The 18,221-nt window shown below is 31.2% G+C and overlaps 2 protein-coding genes across 3 annotated transcripts in view; one reads left to right on the plus strand and one right to left on the minus strand.

The window, feature by feature from the left end:
* The window catches only part of LOC127706098 (uncharacterized), a 49,983-nt gene extending 43,631 nt beyond the window's left edge, over positions 1–6,352 (minus strand). The window contains exon 1 of the mRNA XM_052210563.1: positions 5,870–6,352. Coding sequence (XP_052066523.1) covers positions 5,870–6,168 — 299 coding nt within the window. The 5' untranslated portion in view covers positions 6,169–6,352. The remainder of the gene's footprint in view (positions 1–5,869) is intronic.
* A 2,002-nt stretch (positions 6,353–8,354) lies between these two features.
* On the plus strand, positions 8,355–16,335 carry LOC127706099 (uncharacterized). 2 transcript variants are annotated; one of them, XR_007984213.1, is made up of 4 exons: positions 8,355–8,483; positions 8,719–8,849; positions 9,881–13,740; positions 16,076–16,335. XR_007984213.1 is itself a non-coding variant. In XM_052210564.1 (3 exons), the coding sequence occupies exons 1-3, from the start codon at positions 8,429–8,431 to the stop codon at positions 10,634–10,636; spliced, it is 942 nt and encodes a 313-aa protein (XP_052066524.1). In that variant the 5' UTR covers positions 8,355–8,428; the 3' UTR covers positions 10,637–14,433. The 2 variants fall into 2 exon arrangements, 1 of the variants encoding a protein (XP_052066524.1); XM_052210564.1 differs by lacking the exon at positions 16,076–16,335 and having other exon boundaries at positions 9,881–14,433.
* Positions 16,336–18,221: the final 1,886 nt, after the last annotated feature.

An 18,221-nucleotide genomic window follows, 5' to 3' on the forward strand; every position in this document is an offset into this window, starting at 1 on the left:
TGAAACTGCATGCATACAATGTATATACATTGTTATGAGTGTGATTATTTATCTTGTGTCTGACGAAAACTAAATGCCTGCATGGTTATATCTTGCCATACGTTCGTTTTGGTTTGGTGGGTGTTCACTCGAAATCGTAATTCAAAAATTGTGTTTGTGAGATGTATAGATTCACTTCAATACCAAATTTCGTCTATATATTTCACAAGTGTATACCACGGAGAAGATCTGAAGGTAAATTACTCCCATTTTGTTTGGGTATTAACCATCGATGTTTTCATCAATATTTAATGAATAAAATTTGTAAGGGTTCCGCGGAACCCAGTGTCTCGCCTACTTTTGCTGTTAATCGCAGGCTCAACAAAAATGAGGAAAAAAATAAATAAAAATATTCCTCTCTATACTATCTTTTGATTGTTAGTAGCTTCTGTCCAAGTTTGGTAAAAATCCAGGATAGTTTATGAATCTAATAAATGTTTTAAAAACTTAAACTGCAGACTGTATGTAATGTTAACTGGAAGAAAAACAAAGTCCATTTATAAGTAAAATACGGAAAAAATCAAACAAAATTTTAACAAAATTTCCTTCTAGATACTAGCTTTTAATCATAAACAAGCTTCTGTCCAAGTTTGGTACAAATCCAGGATAGTTTAAGAAAGTTGTTAAAATTTTAAAAACTTTAACCACTGAGTGAATGTAATGTTAACTGGCAGAAAAACTAAGTCCATTTATAAGTAAAATACGGAAAAAATGGATTTTTTTTTTTACAAAATTTACTTCTGGATACTATCTTATGATCATAAACAAGCTTCTTTCCATGTTTGGTAGAAATCCAGGATAGTTTAAGAAAGTTATTAAAATTTCAAAAACTTCAACCACAGAGTGAATGTAATGTTTCTTGGCAGAAAAACTAAGTCCATTTATAAGTAAAATACGGAAAAAATGGATTTTTTTTTTTACAAAATTTACTTCTGGATACTATCTTATGATCATAAACAAGCTTCTTTCCAAGTTTGGTAGAAATCCAGGATAGTTTAAGAAAGTTATTAAAATTTCAAAAACTTTAACCACAGAGTGAATGTAATGTTTCTTGGCAGAAAAACTAAGTCCATTTATAAGTAAAATACGGAAAAAATGGAATTTTTTTTTTACAAAATTTACTTTTGAATATTATCTTATGATCATAAACAAGCTTCTGTCAAAGTTTGGTAGAAATCCAGGATAGTTTAAGAAAGTTATTAAAATTTCAAAAACTTTAACCACAGAGTGAATATTTGTGGACGCCGCCGACGACGACGACGCCGACGGAATGTAGGATCGCTATGTCTCGCTTTTTCGACAAAAGTCGAAGGCTCGACAAAAATGATGATGGTAGAAAGAAATATGAGTGTCATGTGGCAAATATTACCTGATTGTTGGACCATGAGTTGTCAATCTGTATTCCAATACAACCATATTGAGTAGGAATTTTTACATGCTATACTCGTGCTAGTATTACAGGGTTCTGACTCAGACACACATCTTTTACTTTGAGATGTATGAAAGGTTCTCTATATATATACATGTATATGTATATCTTACATGTAACAATAATCAAACGCCTATAGGCAATAATTAAACAGGTATGAAGTTTTTATACAGTTTACACAATCATTAAACAAACTAAATAAATTTAGCAAAGAAACACAGTGACACTACAATATAACAAATGGAATACTTAATTATTTTTAACCATGCTTAGTATGCAGAAACTTAACACATCAAGTTAGTGCACGTGAATACCAATTAGGAACACGATGTGTGATTTTGTATAACTAAAAATATCTCACATGTATAAAGATAGGGACATTAGACATAGAAGGGATTCTCTTATCTTCAATAAATTAATATTGATAGTGACTATAAGTGCTGCATTACTTTATATCTCTAGATGTTTGCCAATCGAGAAAAGCTTGTATTTGCGTGAAGAAATTTTTGTTTTCCAAAAAAGGGTCCAGAATCATGACAAAACAGTATCTATTTCTCAAAAATTTTCAAAGATCATGTTTTTAAATTTTTTAAAACTTATTATCAGACACAAATATGTGGTTCAATAAATGTTACCTGTGCATACCGGGTACCTCAATAAAGAGGCCATGCATGAACCTGTATTATATAATTGTGTATTACGAATTTTTAGTCGACAGGATGTCACTGGAATACCTAAGGATGATCTAATATACGTCTTTGGAATACCTTACTGAATTTGTCGCTCTGACATTACATCTATCAATAATTCTGACATACCTATTATCAATTCCAGAGGAAGCTAAATAATATATATATAATAAGACATGTAAGATAACGTAAATAAAATTTAAAAAGAAAAAAAAACCTATACATTTTTCACCGAACATACCAGATAATGTCACACATTTAACTGTAAAGTGTCTTTATAAGTGACAGTTCCGAATTGATCCCGTATCAATTTGATATAATTTTAAGATTAGTTAAAAAAAAAAACACTTTTAATAAAAAACTGAGATGTCCGATATTTACATATCTATAACCTGGGAATATTATACTACATCAACAAATTATGTCCCAGCTAAAACCTCTTTCTAACATTGCTCCTTGTCAATAGCGTTAAGTATCATAATTAAAAAAATGTTATTTATAATAGTCAGAGGCGGATTTAGACGAGGCCCAGGCCCCCCCTTTTCTAGGAAAAATTTGGTTAACTATATAGAGAATCACTGAAACATGACTGGAGCGGGCCCCCTCTTTTGCAGTCAGTGGGCCCCACTTATGAAAATTTCTGGATCCGTCACTGATAGTATAACTTTATTAATTTGAAAAATTATCTTGTCTAATTACGGAACTATTCTTTATATAAATCAATGCACTTTATATAAAAGAGGCATAATAATGAATCTTTTGTATATCGGTGATTGTTACAAGAACACTGCATTTCTCTCTCTTATAATCAGTCAGGGGTGCTACTTAAACAAGTGATTTCATCATCACTTATTTCAGTGATTTGATAAATTCAGTTATCACCTATTTAAGTGATTTTAGTGTTTTCTTTGATCTTCAAATGCTAATTTCATTGATTTTCCATATTTTCACAATCTTTTCTATAATTTTCCTACATAAATCAATTATCCCTTTTTCTTTGTATATTAATTTCACCAGTGCGCTTGGGCAGTAAGTTAGTGCGCTAAAGCTTTTAAAAGTACCCTTGGGAATTTTTCTGTAATCAAAAATTCATTAACTACTCTTACTATCAGACAAAGATCAACAATATTAGGTAACCTGATTGGTTTTCTTTAGAGTTAGAATGATCTACTTCAAGGTTATGACCTGATCTACAAACTATTCCAGTTTTTGCATATTTTAAAAAAACTGTAAAAGTGTCAGTCTTATCAAGCAAAAGACAATTTCTGCATATACATAGTTGTTTTTTCAATGGAATTGTTGTCTTTTTACCAATAAAAAAAACAAGCTTGTGGGAAAAATATCAAGAAAATGTTATAAACACTTATTAAAGTGATTACATTTTAACTTCTAAAATTACTTGTTTCAGTGATTTTAAAAAGTCTGTGAGAAAATTTTTAATATTTCACAGCCAAAATCACTCGAGGGAGTGATTCTGAAATCACTTGTTTAAGTAGTACCCCTGACTGATAATTGAAACTTTTTCTTCCTCATCAAATCTATATTTTTTTTAAATAAAGAGATCCGAAGTTATCATATAAGGATTTGATAACAATAGCTATCAGAACTGCTAGGTTATTTTGTTATTAAAACTAAAAGAGTATAATTACCAACAAATCTCCCTCAAAAGAAGATTGTTCAAAATGGTCTTCACACACCAACTTGTGCTTGCTATAGATGAAACAATTTGCTGTAAGTTTAAGGTTGCACAACCATGTCTAATACAATTCTTTCTTTTCTTTTTTGTGGGATCGGGAAAACTATGTAGACTTTTGTCATAACCTTGTTTGACAGAACAACCCTAAGCTTGACAAGACATTTTAACACTGTATGACGTCTACAGTAATACCTGATTGATGATGGGAGTTTTTAACGCACAGTTGTTAAATTCCCCGATTCCCTTTGTTCTATGTGGTTTTCAGATATCACGTGACTTTTTATATCGGACATGCCGACAAGGTGGTGATATGCGAGAACTGATAATTAATATCAAATATAGATTTTGATCTCTTTACATAGAGAATAAAACTTTTTTATTTATGAACATGTGGTTTTTTATGCTTAAAGAACAAAACATCAATTTTTCATTTTTTTGAGGAGTTTCCCTTTAAAATCAAAAATGTGTATACAAGGACTGACATGACTTAACAATTCATTTACCCATATGTTACCGAAAAATCACAAATATTTGATGCACTTGCATAACAATGGTCAGGTTTTATTTTACTAGTTCATTCAGACAAGTCATGCAAGTGTACATTGTACTTCATATTCATTAATTTGTTCATGCACAAATGTTGGATATTTTTTTTTTTTTTGCTCAGTGTTGATGCCTAACTGTGACTTTGAGATGAAAAACAGCAATAAAAGAGCTGTTCCTTTGTTTTTTGTGTTTTTGCTGTGCATGCATACATGTATGTATAATGATTTTGTGTCATGGATAGAAGTATCGGGTCTGTTTTCGCCCTGGGTCCGTCCACCCTACTTTTATAAAAAAAAAAAATTAAATATTAACATGATTAATGACCAAGTATTAAGCTTATTCATGTTATTCAGATATCTATATCATTTGTACATGTATATGGAAAACATTAAAGAAAATATATATATTTCACCAAATACTTAAAACAATGTAAAAGAGACATGCCATGGAAATATCAAAAAATAAATGGTTTGTTTTGGAGCATTAATTGCCTTCATTGTTACATTTTTTTATTGAACATGTTTAAATTAAATGATTTTTCATTCATTCCTTCATAAATTAATTAGTCAGCTGGGAATGAGTGAAAACAATGATGTAGGAATAGTTAGACTTAGACATGAAAGTTGTCTCATTGGCACTCATACCACATCTTCCTATATCTATGAAAAGGAAATTTGTTTGCAGCTTTGCTTCTTTGATATCAAGTTTGATTTTATCTAGTAAATCATGGTGTAGAAATGTCATGTAGAGTGAATAGCTGTGTGACTGGGTCTTTTTAGTATTTTTTTATAGAATATTTTATAAAACATTTCAATTCAGTGCTCTTTAAAATACATGTAACAGTGTTAGGACATGTAAGACATACATTTGTAACTAGTGTGTGATGCAAATGATATTGTTATAACTGTTAATAATCATGATAATTGTTTAGTGAAAGGTATCAATAAAAATAAATACATACAGACAACTTCATCTGTAGTTGTTTTATATTAAATATTTTGTATTCCGGTACACATGGGACAATGTACCCTTCAGTGCAAATCAAAGAAAAATAATTATCTGCCAGATAGCAGCAATACAACATGTACAACATAAACATGATAAATATTTGGCTAAATTTTAAACAAACTTTAACATACTTGATTCAAATAATATACATTAAACAACAAGACAAAAATATAAAATAAAAATCAGGGCGAATGGACCCAGGGCAAACATGGCGAACAGGTACATGTATTTAAGAGTGAATGGACCCAGGTCGAACAGGTATTAGGGTGAAAAGGTACGTACTAGGGCGATTGTGAATGAGGGTGAACGAACAGACCTGAATTCATGGATGGATTACCCCATATCCTTTATTTTCTATTCAATCAGATAAGCTTTATTGTTGATCCCTGCTGAAAAAATGGCTGATGTATACTGAGCATACTGAGGGCAAATTTATTGTTTTTGTGACATTTTTTTACTTACTTCTGACAAGTGGATTGCTTTGTTTTAAAGATATCATCCTCACTTTCTAAGTTCTTGCCTAACTCTTCAGAATAGTCACAATGAGAATGCAACCAGCCACTGTATTTTGGTTCTGCTGTGAATTCTGCAAAGGATTTTTTTCCAAATTCTCTGTTAAACCTAAATAGCTCTGCAGCATCCACATCTTCAATATATTCACAATTAACCGGAATTATGTTTTTAAGTGCAAATTCAAAGCATTCTTTTTCGGCTTTCAAAAGCAAATCGTCACTTTCACCAGGAGGATAGTGTTTCTTCATTAAGTTGTTAACGTTTTGTTTATCCCCTTTCAGAAAATCTCTGAAGCCTATTTCAAACACGTCATCTGCTGTACTTTCCAAAACGGACTCAACATTTAGTCGATTTAGCTCCTTATCATCTGTCCAGGAACTTGTACATTGACGCAGATCAAACGGACTTTCACTGCTGGTTCGATTGCCACTTGATGGAGGTATCCGGTCGTTCCGTCCCCAAACCGATCCGGCCCCAAGTCGATCCGGCCCAAAGTCGATCCGTCCCAAGTCGATCCGGCCCACGTCGATCCGTCCCTACGTCGATCCGGCCCCATAATAAAATATGAATAAACTATATTGACTTTGGAGGATTTTGTGACAAATTTTAACAGTATAAATGGAATTTTTAAAAAGTATCGATGATGGATGACAACAGGTACGTGAGGTATTGAAGTACCGGTCGAAGAATTATTTTAAATCCATACGAAAATGAGTGTGATTGTGTCTGTTTGTATAGCAGCTTCAACATATTAATATGAAGTTATTTTCCATGATAACTTTGAATGTCATGGCGATTTTTATTTTATTTAATTCACACACAGAATAGCTAAATAAATATTTACAGACCAATGGAACCTATAAAATTTAACTCATCATAATGACTTGTTTAGTCAAATCATTAGTCTATAATTGGTTTGTTTATTCAAAAATTGTCTGATGATTGTGAACTAAGGTAATGCCACTCGTAATCACTTAATTCAATCAAATCCTGATTGATTAAAGTTACGTAATCAACAAGGTCTTTATAGTTTGATCTTTTGTTTGGTGTTATGGGTTATAATAATTAATTGTATTTTTTTTCAGGTTACATCAGAGGCTTCTAGAACACATTTTTTTTTTTTTTTTGTAATATCGAATATAGCCAATATATTTTTTTTAAGTTGACAATATCAGAGACATATAATACATATTATTATATAAGAATATATATAATAATTGTATTATATGTCTCTGTCACAGTCAATTGAAAGAAAATGCTAATTACTGCTGATTAATTTTGATGTCTGTTGATTGTACCAAATTCTGTTATATACGTTTTTATTATAATTATACCCAATAATCTTGAAAACTTGTAGATCTAATGAAAACATAATCAACATAGTTGTTTTATACTCACCTAAAGAAAATATTTGTCAAAGGCCATTTTTTTTTACCGTACACCTTTTACATTATAATAATAAAATTCATAAACATTTATGAATTACAATTAATATATATCTTTATTTTTATTCCTTATAAATTTATTTTTTTATTGGGCCGGATCGACTTTAAATATGGGCCGGATCGACGTTGGGCCGGATCGACGTGGGGCGGATCGACTTGGGCCGGATCGACGTGGGGCCGGATCGACATGAAAGCTTGATGGACTATCAGACTGAGGCTCTGACTCCCTTTCGCTTGAAGACCTAAAACCAGCAAAATTGTGAGGAGGGGAAGCAGTATCCGATTCTCCTGTTAGCGTATCTTCAGTGTCAGAATGCCGTCTTTTTTTGGGGTTTATTTTTGTTGAGCTAGGACTGTCGGCATCACCTGAACGAGATGTAGGGGACTATGTATTGCCATGCAATACTCACAGAATGCTTGTTGCAGTGAATTTGTATAGCCACAATGTACAAAAATGTACTTTGAAACAAATGTTTTATTTTGAGATTTTTTAGTTTTTTACTTAACTAGTAAAATAACAATCACTTTATATTGTTATTTTGAGATTTTTTACTTTGATCTATTTGCAGAATGTAATTTTCCATTAGTAAAGGGGCATAACTCTAGAATAGTTTAAGTGACACCACCAAAATTCAAACTTGATCTTTGTTTTGTGGTAAAAAGCATTTTGTATAAATTTCATAATGTTTGGTTGAGGCAAACTAAAGTTAGAGCTCTAACGGAAACCAACTTGGGGACAAACTGACGGACAAGGGTAAAACTTAATGCCCCCATATGCTACAGCGGGGGCATAAAATTTGGAAAAATTATTTTTAATCCAATAATCAATGTTTCAATTGGCAGCGTTCATCTGACCATGACCTCATTTTCTTGGTTCATTGGTTTTGGACAAGAACATGAAAAAAACAAATAAATTCCTTTCAAAATTTAAATATAGGGTTGGATAGAGGAAAGAAGTGTTATTTATATGTGTATTTATATTTGAACTGAAATTGCAGATTCAGGATCTCAGACTTACCATCCAACTTATTCTGACAGCAGTACAAATGTCAACTTGAAGACCATGAGAAGACAGTTATTTGTTTTAGATGTAGAAAAGAAGCCTAAAGCCTATACAGGTATTTAAAAGGTCTCCGTATTATAAATATAAGATTGGAATGAAAGCATGGTGTATTATTCTTAATTTAAAAAGATTGGTCTATTTAATATATGTAGACTTTTCGAATATTTTTTAGAGATTTAAAAAAAAAAAGGATTAACTATAATCAAATTTAGATGTAAAATTAAGATCAATTGAAATTGTTGCATTAACACATTATCATTTTTTACAGCCTCATTGTTGTAAATTTACAGGAATGACACTGGATGTCTTGAAACTTGTTTTTAGTCATGTAGAGTTGAAGGCTTCTAGGATGAAGTATTGGTATGGGTCATCTAGGGTTGATGACAGCTTCGACGATACAGAGAATGATGTCAGTGGACAAGTGAGTTATCTGTCTCATAACATAATTCACTTTAGTTTAAACCTTACCTATATTTTATTCAAATCCTCGACATCAATAGAAAGATTTCCTCGGACAGATCTGTTCTTTTTGATGGATTTTGAGCACTTATTCAAGCAATGGCCAGTGTTAATACTTTATATGAAAAATCAACACATGGTCATTTCTCAAAAATGTGTCTCTTTATTGATTCACATCCCCCTACAAGGTTTTCATTATAACCTGTAAAAACATGAAAAATGTAACAATAAATATTTTTTGTTTTGCATCAAAGTTTTATATATCAAGCATTGTTTACAACGTCCACTGGTTTTATTAGTGGATACACTGTTGGAACAGCGCCCCCTAGCGACTTGGCATAATGATTTTGTAAAAACTGATTTTTGTTCTTACTGATGGTACCATGAAATTGTGATCAAATCAACTGAATATTTTTTACAATGGTATTCATTATATAACTTTTTAAAATAAATTACCAATGATGAAAAGTAACAGTTTTCAGGGTTTACTGAACATTACAATTTATTTGAAAAAATATCACGTGTATCTTTATGCCAAGTCATGAGCAGAACTCGTGTAAACATACCCTACTATTATTACATATAAGACTAAGGACCATGTCAACTGGTTGTTTTAAATTAGAAAGGCAGATAAAAGCAAAGATTAAAATTATGAAAAATAGCCATATTATATGCATTTACAGAAATTTTCTGTGGAAACAAACAAAAATTCATCTCATATGTTATGATTAAATTAACATTCCGTGTGAAATAGTTCCAGAAAATAGTACATGTAATCTTAAACATGTCAGTTGGGCTTTTAATAATATTATTTAGAATGCCATATTCCATATGTTTATTAGATATTTTGCCCCTGGCTTTAACATGTTAAATCTCATAAGCCAGAAAAATGATGAAAATCAACAAAAATAAGTAATAAACAATACAAAATTAACAAATCTCATTATTGGACAATTGATGTATAAAGTCTTTTCTTGGATTTTTTTTTAACAGAAAAGGGGAGCATTAAGGGAGTTAAAACTTTGGGAAGAGTACCTGATGAGCCTTGTACGACTGAGGAAGGGATTGGACACAGATGTTTTAGCAGATATGTTGTGTATAAGTTCTTCAACTGTTTCCAGGATCTTTACCACATGGATTGTGTTTTTGCGGAAGGAACTGGATTTTCTTATCAAGTGGCCCACTAAAGAACAAATAAAGGAAAATATGCCAAAATCTTTTAAGTATTTCCCTAAAACCAGAGTAGTTATAGATTGTACTGAATTTTTTGTTCAAAAACCCTCATTACCTTCTGCCCAGAGAATCACTTGGTCAAGTTATAAGCATAATAATACATTAAAACTTCTGGTAGGTATAACACCAAGTGGTTCATTCTGTTTCTTGTCAAAGTTGTGGTCAGGGGCAGTTTCAGACCGCAGGATTACACAAGCATCTGGGTTCTTGGAAATGTTGGAGTTTGGCGATGAGGTTATGGCTGACCGTGGATTCACCATAAGTGATCTCTTGGCTTTAAAGGGTGCAACTCTTGCAATTCCACCTTTTGCAAATGGCAGACAGCTGAGCAGTAGAGCAGTTACAAGGACAAGGCGTATTGCAAATGCACGAATCCATGTAGAACGAGCAATAGGAGATATCAAATCTTTTCAGCTACTACAGGGCACATTGCCTCTTACTCTTAAACCCATCCTTGATGATATTATTTTTGTTTGTGGTGCTTTGTGTAACTTGCGGTCTAAACTTGTGAAGTAAGAACTCTTCATTTTTACCATCTTTAAATATAATTTAGGTATTTCATGGCCAAAAACAGCTCTCACTTAAATAAAACAGTTAAGATTATCACTATTTCTGCAAGTTGAAGACACAATGGACAAATAAATTTGCATGTTCAGAGGGGACAGACAACACTTTGTTTAAAACAAAATTAAACAAATAAAGAACAAGAACATTTTTGTTAAATACTTACCTATCCTGAAAAACAATAGCATTATTAAGAATACACCCTCAACACTATCAGAAAGGTGCTCTTAGATGGTAAACATTTCTGCTTTAATCTCCAGCTAACCTTTTTCTGATAAGATTACTAGTGGAAAGTGATATCAGTACAAATAAACACTTTAAGGTAGTTCAGGGGTATAGAAAAAAAATGACAGAATTTTCTTATACTTTGCCAAAATGAAGATTTTACTATGCTCTTTTCAAAAAAAATTATAAAAAGTATGGGTCACCTTGTTTTCTTGCTACAAGTAAATAAACAGTTTTAATCTGATTTTCACCAAAAAGTATACAGATCGTTTGACCATCATAAGAAACAACTTTGTTAAGTTTCATGAAATTTGGATAAGTCGTTCTCAAGTTACGGTGCGACATGTTTACCCCAGACAGCCGCACATTTGTATACCATAATACGCCCAGTCAAAATTTTGACGGGTAAAAAAATGAAATTTCTCTATATGTCCAGTATAAATTATGTACTAAAAGAGTTATCTCCCCTTAAATGGCTTATTTGAATAATTAGTTCTAAAAGCACAAACATTTGGTATTTGTTAAAATATTTTCGCTAATGAAATGCATTACTAAGTTTTCTTAATATAAAAAAAAAAGTGTAACCAATAAATTGCAAATTTGGGCAAAAAAAAAAAGACCGATTATTAACTGTGATTGTACTATTCAAGATGGTGGTATACCCCTGAACTACCTTAAATCACCTAAGTCATACCAAAACTTGAGGTTTACTGTCTCAAAACTTACAAAAACCAGTATTTTAGAATAAGTACAAAGTATTGCATATGAAGTTAATGAGCTGTGTTATATTTGTCAATGAGTCAGTTGTTAATACAAATTCAAATGAAGTAAATATAACCAACTATACATGTATGGCACTGTATAGTTGTTGATTTACCAAAAACAAGATTTAGGAAAAAAATTATCAGATCCGGACATTACACAATTATGAGCGAAAGCAACCAATGAAAACAATAAAGTTAACATCCAGTCTTATAGAACAATGCATAGGTATCATTAAAAATGTGCTGAATTTTCAATATATGTCGGTATGTGTACTAATTTTGTTAAATTTCATATTTACTATTAAACCTTCATTCGTTGGCAAAAGGGTTAAACAATATTAATTTAAGTGGGTCAAGTGTGTATATCTGAATAGTTATGATTTATCTACTTGGATTTAAAAATTTTAGGATTAATTCAAAAAGTAAATTTGGTACATTCTTAGCTAATTAAAAAAGGCACCAACCGAACAAGCTTGACAGTAAATTAAAGGATGTAACAGGGTAAACATAAATGAAGCATCAACCCAACAAACATAATTAGATAAACATGAATGAAAAGGGACACATGTTAAACCTCAATGAGGCATCAAACCGACAACAAAATTAATACAACTTAGTTTTAAGGGCATATGATACAGTTTTGATTCCATGATGAATGTTTTATGAAAATTTGGATACAAGCTATTTTTCACCTAAGCAATTTAAATATGTCAGAAAAAAATATACCTTCATGTGCTACTTTAAGAGACAAAAGGGGTAAAAATTTAGACATTTTCTCAAAAACCAGATAAACAATAGCAGCTTTTTGTAAAACATTACGAAAATCTTTAAATAAATATGCTCTTAATAAGTACAACAGTTCCTTGGAAATAATTAATTCAGATTTTAGGGAAAAAATGGATTTTTTTGCAGTATATTTATCAAATCTAAAAAAATGAATGTTGACTTTTCATTTAAATTGGTACAAATAATCTTCATACGTAATCAAACCGAATGAATATGCCATTGTAAAGAAGAGGGGCCTTTCTACTCATTTCCAAGTTAAGGTAGATAGGGGGTCTAAATTAAAATCCATAGAATTTTTTGATAATTTGTCAAAAGGCAGTTCATATCATGCTTTTTCCAAAAATATAATAAAAAGTATGGGTCACCGGGCTTTTTTTCACGCTACAGGTAGTGCAAAATTTTCAGATTTTGTATAGATTATGCATGGAAAACCCAATTTTGTGTGATAAAAAGAAAACTACACCATAGAATTTTAAGATAAAATATGAGAAGATAGCTCTAATAATATGCTTTCAGATGAGAAAAAGAAAAAATGGGGTCACTGGACTAGTTTTCTTGCTACATAATAAAATAGGTAAATTCACAACACATTCTATTATAAAAGTTACTTTATCTGAGTTATCTCCCCTTATATGGCAAAGTTGAAAAAAAAATGAATCAAACAAAAATATTCTGTTTTTTGTAAAATACAGCCGTAAATATGATAAAACACATAATATTTTATATTAACGTGAAAAGTCTTACACATGAATTACATACTACTCTCGAAATTTGCACATTTCTTTAAAGATCTAGACCGATTGTTATCTGCTATTTCAAAATACAAGATGGAGGAAGAAACCCTAGCTACCTTAAGTCAGTTTAAATCATAAAAAAAACAGTTGAATCTGCATCTTTCCCGATATGTCACAGTTTAACGTCGCAAAAATAACATTTTACGTTAGCAAAGTCATTACCTCCCCTGTAACTGTATCATATGCCCTTCATGTCAGTATGCAGTATCATCAGTAGACATGGGTGTATTAAAAATTACAATCTTTTACAAGGTTTTAAAAATATCATTGTAGAATATCAGTTGTAATAGGTTATAATAAAAAGCCTTTGGTGAGTGAAAATTTCTCCAGTTCTATTTGTTTGTTTTATATAGTTTGAAATTTTTGATGTTGATGACAAAGCCAGGACAAGCACATGGTTCTTCCTGAATATGCATGAAACAATTACCATTGAAAATTTAACATACTAGACTGTTATAAAAGCAGGAATTACTCTTAATTAGGCAAGGTAGAAATCACACATAGTCTGAAAACTGGTCAGTGCTTTCAAAAATTTGGAAGAAATCTATTGAAAATTGTTAAAAATATACTAAAATACATAAATTCATACATCTAGCTAAGTGAACACACCACCCAGAAGAAAATTAATCTTTTGCTTGAAATTAATTGTTTAAGTACCAATAACCATTATTTTGAGTTGTATAGTATTTTGGAATGAAAAAAATTTAATAGATATCAAACTAATATTTAGTAATGACTTATAGATTCAAATATATAAGAAAATATTTAAAGTACCCATTGACCAATTTTTAGAAGACTTATTTTTATTAGTTGTCTTTACTCACTATTTCTAGAAGAAATGGTGCAATATAATCTGTAAAGAAGTTTTGCAGTTTCACCAGCATTCTGTTAAAAAAATCTTCATCAAAGCTGACTTCTACATGTTCTATTCCATGTTTGGTGTAGAATACCAAATCACACTTTCTCATCTCCATAATTCCCATTTGTCCTTGCACTTGACAATAATACTGTGAAGAAAAATCAATTTGACCATCAGAATTAGTTTTCATGTGTAATACAGATTTAGCAGATTTGTTTCTTAGTGAAAACGGACACTTAATTTCAATAATCTTACTCTCATGGCATTTACAAGTGATCACTCCATCTGGACTGCAACCTATACATGGATACTTCGGATTTACTACCAAACCAGTTTCAGTTATACATTTATTCCTTTTCAATCCATGAGCTGTTTGGTATAGGTTCCTGGCTTTTGATTCCTTGCGTCTACCCCAGTCTAAGGCCATTTCTTGGAATTTATTCTTTACAGAAAGTGATTCACTACCTATAATTCGGCTGCAAATAAGATCTGGGTCCTCATTATTCATTATAGCCTGAAAGTTAGAAGCAGTAATTAAACCTTTCCTCATAGTGAACCATAAATTGTTGCTACTCTGGCCCTGAGTTGCCTTTGATATAAGCATCACATCTTCTGAACTGAATGATAAGGTAGCCATAAATTTTTCAACTATGTCCTCTTCATTATCAATTAAACATACATACTTATCTTTAAAATACTTAGCCTTGGTAGGAATTGTCAAGTCCTGTATTGCCTCTGAATAGTCCATCTGTACCACATCTACTGGTTCATGGGGTAGAAATTCTAGTGCTCTGGCCTCAGGATTTATCTATTTAAAAAATCACTTGAATTAACCAAAGCATTAATTATATATATATTTTACAGGAAAAAAATAACATCGTTGATTTAAGAATTTGAAGAAAAATATTAACTGAGAATCTGCTGGACAATGGTACAAGATATAATGTATAATTTTTATGTGAATTTGGCATTTTAATGATTTCTATATATGATGAATTTTCTTAAAAGTAAGTTGTGAAAAATTTGAAAAAGATAATTAAATATGAAAAATTTACACAATGTTTAAGGGTGTGTTCTTACTAATGCTATTTTTTTCAGAGTTGGTAAGTAATAAAAAATGGATTTGTTGATATTTTTTGTTTTTTGTTTATAATTTTAACTTTTACCTTTACTGGCTTTGTGGTGTTTTGTTAAAGCCAGGAGCAGAACTTCATTTTTTTATAAACTGTCTTAAAAACCTTTTAAATTAGTTTTGAAATTGGTGAATTGATTGCAAAATCCTATCAATGATAAACTTGAAAAAAATTCAAAGCATAAATTTCACAAACTAAATTGTTACCTTTTCTATACTAATTTTTTTAGAAATAAGAATTAATGCTGTTTAAAGTCGTAAATTAAAAAGGTTACACATGGTGTATATATATATATATGTACTGCAGTGCAAAAATTTAAAAAAATACTGATATTGCATTGAATATTTAAGAACACTAATGCAGTATTAAATACACTGTTAATAAAAATTAATTATAATATGAGTAGTATTTAAGTATTAAAGTGTGTTATATTGTTTCAAAAATGTCTTGCACAGAAATAATTATTTTGATTAATTTTTTGCTGTTAATATTTTTGAATTTGTAAATGTTACTGTCCAATTTTGTCAGTCCTTTAACTTTTCAAGAATAGTTGGTGTATGTTATAACTATGCACCATGTGTAAGCACCATGATACCTATTTGTAATGGACACGAGTTCTGCTCAAGACTTCATTTTGAGGTTTAAAAATTAAATATAATAAAGATATCTGTACAATATGATTTCAAACCTCAAGAGGAGTCGCTAGAGGGCGCTGTACTTGAATGTATAGTGTATCTACCAATAAAACCGGTGGGCGTGTTGTTAAATTATTTGTTGTTATACCTGAGCTAATTTACTTGCAAACTGTTTTATCTTCTCGTCTTCTGCAGCTCTGTCAACCATCTGTCTAGGATCAAAACTGGATACTACATGGTCTGCTGATGATACACATGCTTCCATCCTCCTATTTTGGGATATTACAATATTTAAATGTATTTATTGGTAAAGCATTAAATGTTGGCATTGTATGTATTTAGGATTTCAAGGTTTTCAGTAGTGACAAGAAACTTCAAGAAGCGACAAGAAGAATATTTTAGCGACAAGAAGACTATTTAGCAACAAGAAAAATGAAAACAAAGTTCTTATTAAAATAACTTATTTCTAATAAATATATAAAAAAAATATGCATTGAAATGTTGTTTTTTTAGATTCGAGGCCAGATGTCGATCTGTGAATAACATATATATGTATGATATACATGTATTTATCATATATTTAGTACAAAATACAGCAATTTTGTATATCTAATAAAGGTTCTTTTTTCCAGTCTGTATCGCATAGCTAAATCCGTATCACATACCTGGCGTGACATCATGAATCAAATGACGTCAACGTTTGACCTATGACGTCCAGTTGCTGTATTTCCTGGCATAGGAAAAAAGTGAGTTCCCACTCAAGAAATGTCATATCATTTCAACTAAAATCTATATTTTTCAAAAAAATTATTACCCAGTAGAACTTTATAAGCGATTTTTATAAAATAGATACAATAAGTTTTTTTAGTGGGAACTCACTTTTGTCCAATGACTGTGTATATTGGAATCCCCTGTTTGTCTGTTAATAATCTTTGAGTAGATGATACGTGGCAACATTGTTGTCCATATTTATGTATACAAATGAGTTCAGATTGTAGTATAATGATTAAATTCACAACAAATATTGGGAAGGTGGGTTGTATTCTACAGGAGGGAACAGTTGACACTGTTGTTAGTGAATGCTTTTAAATACATGGTCTTAAAGTATATTATTGCCAGTTTCATAGCTCTATATTGAGCATGTAGTAAGGTTGTAGGGGACATTACGATGTGGATATTAAGCAAATAAGGAAGTCAAAAACTTAGTCACCTGGAAAAATACAGGAAAATCCTTATGTTCTTTTGTTTGTTATATTTTCGGACGATTTAAAAAAAAAAACGTATATGACATTAATCTGATTCTATTTAAATATATGATAAACAGAATAATACATGACAAAATCTGTATCGCATGCTGTATCACCACTTGACCAATATCAGCCCTCAGGACCTTCGGCCATCAGGACTGATATTGGTTTCTGGTGGTGATACAGCATGCGATACGGATTTTGCCATGTATTATTCTATATATACTAAATACTGTAATATATGAGGGAAATCTAGAATATTTTTATTAATTTTTGCATTTTACCAGTGCTAAAGATAAAAATGATTAAGTTAAAACCTTGGCTTGATAATCTTCATTCGTTCCACCTCTACTGGCTCATCGTGTTCCCTCTTTCGTTTCTTCCACTGGCAAGGACCGTCAGTAACAGACTTCTTCTCAAATGCCTCCAACTCGTATAAGCATGCTGCAACATGACGACAAGCTCCATCAGCACTGTAATAAAATTGTATTTAGAGAAAGTTAGTACATGCATACATGTTCATTTGTGAAATGATCTGTATAATACTAATATCTTTATAGATTTTTACGGTTTACTAAACATGAGTGTTTTAGATTGCAAGTCATCAAATTACATCAGCAGAATTGTTAACTTCTACCTGCCAAATACTGGACACAGAAGCTAGAAAACCAACCTTGAGTTTTGACTTTAATAGCAATGAATTATTACCTCATCACCCTGCACTTGAGGCTGTCATACAAATGTACTTACAAACTAGTTTAACCCCACCACATTGTGTATGTGCATGTCCCAAGTCAGGAATCTGTAATAAAAGGGTCATTGTTTGTTGAAATATTTCATATTTGTTTTTCTTTCATTATTTTGTACATAAATCAGACCATTAGCTTTTTTTTTGGATTGTTTTACATTTGTCATTTCAAAATTTTTATAGCTGACTATTCCCTATGGGTTTTTATACGACCGCAAAAATTGAAAATTTTTTGGTCGTATATTGGTATGACGTTGGCGTCGTCGTCGTCGTCGTCGTCTGGCGTCGTCCGGCGTTGTCCGAAGACACATTGGTTTTCGCACTCTAACTTTAGTTTAAGTGAATG

This window comes from Mytilus californianus, unplaced genomic scaffold (assembly GCF_021869535.1).
Source record: "Mytilus californianus isolate M0D057914Y unplaced genomic scaffold, xbMytCali1.0.p SCAF_6, whole genome shotgun sequence".
NCBI classification, from domain to species: domain Eukaryota; kingdom Metazoa; phylum Mollusca; class Bivalvia; order Mytilida; family Mytilidae; genus Mytilus; species Mytilus californianus.